Below are 7814 nucleotides of genomic sequence, written 5' to 3' on the forward strand. Positions count from 1 at the left end.
GGCAAGGTTCTCCATCAGTATGGTAATCCCCCTTGGCAATGAATCACGAAAACTAAAATCATAATTTAGCACCCTTATGTGATTTGAGTACCTTGGTTAGAGATTATAATATCATCATCTTATTGCAAATATTACCATGAATATCAAATCCCACACAGGAGATATACACAAGGTGAAAAACTATAATGCACTCACATCAAAAAGGTGCTAGTTTCTGCTGTCACTTCAAGAATTTGGATTCGATTTCTTCTAAGCTCAAGCCTTTTGTCTCCGGGACAGAAAATACAATGAACAGAAGTGACAGTAAAGAAATGGCTGCAAAAAGGAGAAAAAGGTTCTCTGCTCCTAGATACTCCTGTAATGGAATTCAACACAGATTATAAACTCCCACAGCAATCAGACAAAATTTAAAATGATAAAATTACCTATCTAAGAAAATAAAACTGGAAGTAAAGAATCTAAAACCTTTAATGGTGAGAATGCAAAGGTAACAACAGCATTTGCAGCAAAGTTGGTAAGAACAGCCATACTGATCCCCCGTCCTCTAGTGCGAAGTGGGAAGATTTCTGATACCATAAGCCAACTTATTGGCCCGAATGATATCTGCAATTCAAATGCAATTTGACATAAATGTCCAAATTCTATGGCCAAGATTAATAAGTAACATACTACTGAAGAGGACTTTCATCCTGGTGGAATATTAACGGGAAAAAGTTGCACAGACAATGATCAGAAAATCTTTACCTGGTAACATCCAACGTAAAGAAGTAAAGCCGCAACAGCAACAATTGGTAACCCTCCGAGAAACTTATAATAAGCAGAAAGCAAAACTAGAGATATGGCCTACAGAAATAAAAGAAAAGTGAATAACCATTGCATTTGACAAGTTGCAGTTGAAGTACTATAAGAATATGTTAGTTCAAATGCTAAAGGATTCCTACAATGCCACTGACACCTCCAATCAGCAAAGGTCTTCTCCCCAAATCATCTACTTTCAGGACAGCAATCCATGTCATTGCTAACTACAGGTTGATCAATCACAAAAACAATATCGTCAGTGTAAAAAAACAGTTGCTCGTCCTATAAGTGAAAAATCTAAATCAGTATACCTTGAATAAGCCGATAACAACTGAAACTTTAGCCGCATCAGATGCAGCAGAAAATCCAGCACTCTAGATATATAACATATATAATCTACAGTGAGCAAGATGGAAATAAGAAAGTTTCATTGAAAGTAAAGTGAAAATGTATTTTAACAATTAAGTACCTGAAGAATTGGACCCGCGTAATACAGAACACTAGGTTGACCTGTTATCTATTGTAACATGGTGTCTAATCAGACAAACCGCAGAAAAAGTTATCCATATTTTCTTCAATTATAACATGAGTAAAGCGGAAGTATGCAAACACAATTATGATGATAATTATGAAATAACTTATTGCACTGAAATGGAACAACCTGTTGAAATAATACTAGCCCCCCACCAATTACGAACGCTTTCAGATTTGGACCCTGAAACACCTCTAAGAAATTCTCCCCGGATTCCTGATCTTCATAGGCAGACTTCAACGAGACAACAGTCTCTTCAATCTGCCTCTCAGATTCTCTGTCACCAGGTGGTCGGCCCCTTAATTTGCTAAGAGAAACAATTGCCTTTTCCTTCAAGTCTTGAAAAGAACCTTTTCCTTGTACTGCTTTGAGAAGCAACCACCGTGGAGATGAAGGGAGAGTCCACATTCCAAGCCCCATTAGCATAGCAAGCGGAGCACTAAATCCATACATGAACCGCCATCCCCCAACTGAACTAATCTGAAAGCTTCCCACAAAATAACCTAACTGCATGATTGTTCAATCCCTGACTCAGTAAACTCTTTAATTTATAAAAGATATACATAAAAGGCAATAATGTAATACCAGAATCCCCAGGACAATGAATAGTTCTTTTAATGATACTAGAGTCCCGCGAATTTGTGATGGACAAGTTTCTGCAATGTATAAAGGAGCTCCATGCATGGCCTGTATGTAATTCATCTCGCTTGTAAGATGGTGCATAAATAATCTATTTTACCAAAATTATATAAGGGTTTAAAGTAGCCTACCAGACCTATACCAAGTCCATAAAGAAGCCTTCCTGCTAAGAGAACACCAAGTTCTGGTGCAGAGGCAGTGATTGCACTACCAAGTAGATACAACACGGCTGCACCAATGAGTTGCCGCTTCCTCCCTAGTGTTTCAGCCAAATTAATATATTCAAAATAATAATAAATAATAATAATAATCTAAAGAAGTTCAGTTTATGCCTTTCTGCATAATTTAAGTAAGCAATGCATTTACCAATGTAATCGGCAATGGCAAATGCAAGAAGTGATCCAAGAAGAGCCCCATATAGGGAACCACTGACCTATGTTTGACATTAGGGGTTAGATTTTAATGTGTAAAGATGATCATAACTTTTCCATTAATTGCAAGATGTTTTCCAATTATGACACAGAGATCATACCACAAGACCGAGCTGAATGGCAGAAAGATTGAACCAACTGATACCGCTAAGCTCAGGTGACTGAATTAAAAATAAAAACAATATGAAAAAACTATATATGTTACTGCACTAACAACAGAAAAAAAATGCAATTGACATACACTGATTGAATTTTTTGTTTACCTGCAGTGAAATTGCAGCACCGGATGTGGCACCAATATCATAACCAAATAACAAGCCTCCCAATGCAGGGAACACAAACCTAAATATTGAAACAACATACCAAATTAACTGGTACACGTGGACCAGGAGTTGATACATTTCAAAATTTTCGACGCTTAATCACTAGGAACGATGTTTTCTGACTATGAAAGAAAATAAATTTAGCACAATCAATAAAACATAATTCCTGTACCCCTTACTCTAGAAGAAAAAGTATTAATTCCAAAATAACAATGTGTTTGCTTTTGGTCTATAGTTTAAATATGTTAAGATCCCACTACAACAAAGTATATGGTCAAGTTACTCATTATAATGATTTGAACAGTTTGAGCTAGCTTATGGGTTAATTTAAGCCCAGCAATTCTCAATTCAAGGTGATGTTCCTGATCAACCAACTCTAATAACCTCATACACTAAATGTTATGAAATCAAACCCAAACTTAATTAAAATTCGGCCAATAATCTAACTCTTGCCTACTTAAGTTTACACTTTTGCACATATAATGGAACCAACCCTAATCTCAATTGAAATTCAGTCAAGTATGTTACTCTTGCCAACTCAAACTTACCATTCTTTTCACATTTCCTATTAAAAGCTTTGTACTTAACTTATGTAAGTCTAAATTATTCATGTAATTAAGTACTTATTCTCATTGTCTGTGAAGCAAGAGCAAGCAGCACAAATTTCGTAACACTGACACTTCATATTAAAAGGCGTGTTAGAGTGTCCAACATGTGTCATTGTCGACGAACACGACACCGACCGACACTTGTGATTGCATGTGATCACTTCTATTTTCTTAAATTATTATGAATGGTGTCCACGTATTGGTGTGAGTTCGTGTCTGGTGTCAAAGCCTACACATCACACCTCTCTTATTGAAAGCCTTAAAATGAAAGGGTAGTTTCAGAAACGTACGGAAGAATCACAGAAGACCAAGAAAATTCCTCTTTGTTAGTAGCGTCTGAAACAACCGACTCGGAATTGTTCCCTGCAGAATACTCCTTTTGCTGCGCTTGAACCTGCTCAGAAGATGAATAGACCAAATTAGACTAATAAAAAGAGTGAAACTTTGATGAGTGTTTCAGTTTTTGGATGCTTACGTGGAATCTTCTGCGATTATGAACAGAGTGGGAGGTGAGAAGCGGATAAGTGACACGTGTTGGCGCCAAATGATTGTTAACGGAAGAAATGATGATGCGAGAAGAAAATGGGGCTTTTGACCTATTTACCCTTGGATGGTGAAGTGAGTTGAACAGGGGAGGAAGCTTGAAATTGAAGAGAGTAGTTGATGATGCCATTTGAATTGAGGAAGCAAGAATGAATAAGAGAGAGTGTGTTGGTGGAATCAAGAGTGAGGAATCATCTTAGTTTGTGATGCACGAATGAAGGACAATCAGATTAGGCAAGATATTTGATTTTTGTCAAAAATGTTTCTTCTTTCAACGATTTGTTATTCCCGGTAAAAAAGAAGAAAAGAAAAAAAAAAAACTTGTAATTTCCTTGAGTTTAATGACCATAGAGTTCAGAGTATATTGTGAAAAAAAGTTACTATAGATTGAGTTTTTTTGGAAAAAGATTACTATACATTATCTTTACACTATTCCCCCAACTTATACTTCAGTGTGTATATTACATATGTCACAAAGTAACACGTAGCACAGAATATTGGAAGAGACACAACAAGTTGGATCAAAGCCGAATTTTGCCTCTTCTTCCACTTTCCCACCTCACTAATTGGATAAAACTCATACTCACATTTTGTATAGTAGATGTGAAATTTAAGATTCATCTGCACTTGCAATGGAGTTCGGGTTTCTCTGTCCATATCTACACTCACTCGTATATATAAAATTTAAAATTTTTATCTATTATAATTAATATAATAAAATAATTATTATTAGACAATAATAAATTAAAAAATATTTTTTTATAGAAATAAGATTATAATTTTTAATATTTTAAAAAATTATTAAGTATATTCAATATGTATATAAATTTAAAAATTACAATAATATTACTTGTAGAACAGATTCGGGTGCAGGTGGGGGTGGATCACCTCAAACACGTCTCCACCTCTAGATTTTAATTTCGGGAAAAATCTGCACCTGCACTCAATCAAAACGGGTTTTCTCCGTCCAAATCAAGTGGGTTTGGGTGGGTACGCGCGAGTCTGAATTATATTGTCATCCCTAATCATTGAAATAATACATTGGTTTTTCATGATAGAAAAATGAAACAAGGGATAAATTCATAAGGTTTCAGTCGTTTGTCCTCCTACTCTTTTCCTCTTTGCCTTTTCGATCAATTTTTCATTTTTCAAATTATGATCAAATTTTTTGTTTAATTTTTTTTTATTCTTTATTTACACATATTTCATTTTTCTTTAGTGTTTTATGTGGGTTTGTCCTCTTAGTGTGACAAAGTGTTTGACTTGTTGTTTTGATTTCTTGTTTTACTACAGTATTTTGATTTTCTGTCTTGTTGTGATGTTATTTAGTTTAGATTGATAGATAGATTTGATCAAGAGTCTAAATTTAGTCAATGATTTTGTCTTCGTCAACGTTACAGTCTCGAAGACATGGATATTCATGTCACTTCAATTTTGTTGCTTTATCACATTTGCAGATATTATGTTGTTTTATGTTATTAATATGAGTGTTGTGAGTTTGTTCGCAGTTGCATCCTTTTTGTTTTTAGCGATTTTGAATTGTAATTTTCTCGATCGATATAATTTTTATCAATTTAAATAAATGAATATCGCTATTTACAAAGAAAAAAAATGACGATTTAATATTAATAATACAACGAAATTCACTTCTGGTCAAAATGGTTTAAGTTCAATGGACTAGTTAATTGCTCCACATTTTAGTGTGGGTTAGATAGTAATTAAAAAAAAAACTAGACAAAAAAAATGTACGCACAGATTGAGGATGGTATCACTGTACCTAAGAGACATCCATTAACACAGCGAAGGGTTTTCGATCTTTGGTCTTTGTGAAGGTTTGGATCATGAAGATGCATATTCAACTTATTTAAGTAATGTGAGAGTTATATTGATATATAGTTGTATTATATTTTGATTTAATCTTATTCAATTTAGTTTGTTCCACGCTTTGTTTAGCTAGTTAGTTGTCCTAATTATATATATACTTTTTTAATGTAATTAGCTTTTGAATTTTTTTTATATATATTGTAAGTACAGAAGTACGCCTAAGAGGGGGGTGAATTAGGTGTTAGTAAATTTTTTTATTTTCAGTGATATGGTAGTTGAATTTTCTGAGTTAATATAATGTCTACTAATAGTAAGGTGCAATAAATAAATGAACACAATAGATTTATCCTGGTTCCCCTTATAACCAATGGTACGTCCAGTCCTCTTGCACACCACAAGAGATTGATCCACTAATTGTCAGAAAATGTACAACTCCCACCCTGGGATTCTTGCTACAAACTTCTAACAACGCTTCTAAGATAGCACACTACTATCTTAGATTGAGCTACTTTTAAGAAAGTATTGCTTTCTTTTACAAGTGATACAATATGATTTGAATAAGAATAAGGAGAGGTATATTGATAAACAATCCAATAACAATTCAAGTACTTGAGAACCTTTATGAATGATATGAAAATGAAATGCAAGTACTTTGTAAAAAATCAGAATTTTGTTCAAAGTTGTTCAAGGTATTGATTCAAGGATTGTGTGTTGTTTGATCTGAAGTTATGGGGTATTTATACTCCATAAACATCTCTTCAGATTCGTGGCCATTGATCCAAGAGGTTTGATAAAAAAATATAATGATTTGGAGTCATTCCAGATCTGAAAAATTGTATTGCTTCCAGTTGTATTCGAATACAGGATGTGTGTATTCGAATACACCTCTTTGTAACGTTCAAAAATATTCAAAAATTACACCTTGTATTCGAATACACATGTGTGTATTCGAATACAGATTAGTGAAAATTTGCCACTGACTTACTTTGTATTCGACTACAGAAGGTTGTAGTCGAATACATATATAAGGATTTTGGCCATTGACTTGATGTGTATTCGACTACACATAGTCGTAGTCGAATACAACTTTGAGACTTTTGTTTCTGACTTGCTTTGTATTCGAATACAGGATGCTGTATTCGAATACACTTGTGTATTTTGTAAAAAATATTAGTTTTAAGACTTTGTTAATGCTATTTTGACTTTTGAAAATACTTTATATGCATATGTAAATATGACTTGTTCTCATGTAATTGAAGTATTGGTTTGCATCATACACCTTTACATTTTAACATTTAATATTTGAATTTGAAGCTTTATTAATGAAGATATTTGAACTTCTTTTTGAGGTTGTTGCTTTGACCATAATGGTTGATCTTTGTCATCATCAAAAACTTATAGTTTACATATATAAGAACTCATTCTTTGTAGTTCATAACAATATATTTTCAATAAATAAGAGATAAGTTATTTAGTAAATTTCCTTCTTCAATTATCAAATAATATGGCATTAGATTTTAACAATTCTTACTTCTGCTTTATTTCTCAAAATCATAACGCTTCCCTATTTTCTTTCTAAGATCTCAAACCTGGAATTGTAGGGTAATCTTTAGTAAAAACTCTTGTTGGGTAATCTTTAATAAAAACTCTTGTTTTATTCAAGATTCACATGCCCATAAGATTATTTGCCCTTTGAAGAATCTATTTTGCCCTTTGATGATTTTGTTTTACATGATTCTATTTCTTATAATAAACATGTATATAGTATGAACTCTAATTCCTTTGATATTTGACATTATAGGTTAGGTCATCTCATTATTACTATTTTACTCAATATATGTAAATTGTTTCCATCAATAAAAAAGGTGATTTATGATTCTTGTCATTTTTTGCAAATTTTCTAGACTTATTTTTCCTTTAAGTTCTAACATTTCTTTACATGCTTTTGATTTAATACATGTTGACATTGGGTCTCATTGGTGACATTCAATAGATGGATCTAAATATTTTTTAACCATTGTTGATGACCGCACAAGATTCACTTGGATTTTCCTTATGAAAGCTAAATCATAAACTAGATCTAAACTCCAACTCTTTATCACCTTTCTTTCCTCCC

General features: G+C 33.2%; 1 protein-coding gene across 1 annotated transcript; it reads right to left on the reverse strand.

Annotated features, from left to right (window-relative positions):
* Nucleotides 1-53: 53 nt before the first annotated feature.
* Nucleotides 54-4130, reverse strand: LOC101513727 (D-xylose-proton symporter-like 3, chloroplastic). Its single transcript, XM_012717708.3, has 14 exons — nt 3807-4130; nt 3622-3725; nt 2664-2742; nt 2502-2561; nt 2336-2402; nt 2101-2225; nt 1916-2017; nt 1460-1837; nt 1268-1315; nt 1110-1172; nt 942-1022; nt 745-843; nt 466-603; nt 54-355 (listed from the first exon to the last, which is right to left on the reverse strand). The coding sequence occupies exons 1-14, from the start codon at nt 4002-4004 to the stop codon at nt 221-223; spliced, it is 1677 nt and encodes a 558-aa protein (XP_012573162.2). The 5' UTR covers nt 4005-4130; the 3' UTR covers nt 54-220.
* Between the last annotated feature and the right edge of the window lie 3684 nt (nt 4131-7814).

Source organism: Cicer arietinum, chromosome 6 (genome assembly GCF_000331145.2).
Source record: "Cicer arietinum cultivar CDC Frontier isolate Library 1 chromosome 6, Cicar.CDCFrontier_v2.0, whole genome shotgun sequence".
Taxonomy (NCBI): Eukaryota; Viridiplantae; Streptophyta; class Magnoliopsida; order Fabales; family Fabaceae; genus Cicer; species Cicer arietinum.

Excerpts from the sequence above, each read along its gene's own strand:
- LOC101513727 (XM_012717708.3), bottom strand. The coding sequence starts at position 4,004 with ATGGCATCATCAACTACTCTCTTCAATTTCAAGCTTCCTCCCCTGTTC. Across the intron at positions 3,726-3,806 it reads ATAATCGCAGAAGATTCCAC|GTTCAAGCGCAGCAAAAGGA; the intron begins GTAAGCATCCAA and ends TCTTCTGAGCAG. Across the intron at positions 356-465 it reads TTGCATTCTCACCATTAAAG|GAGTATCTAGGAGCAGAGAA; the intron begins GTTTTAGATTCT and ends ATTCCATTACAG.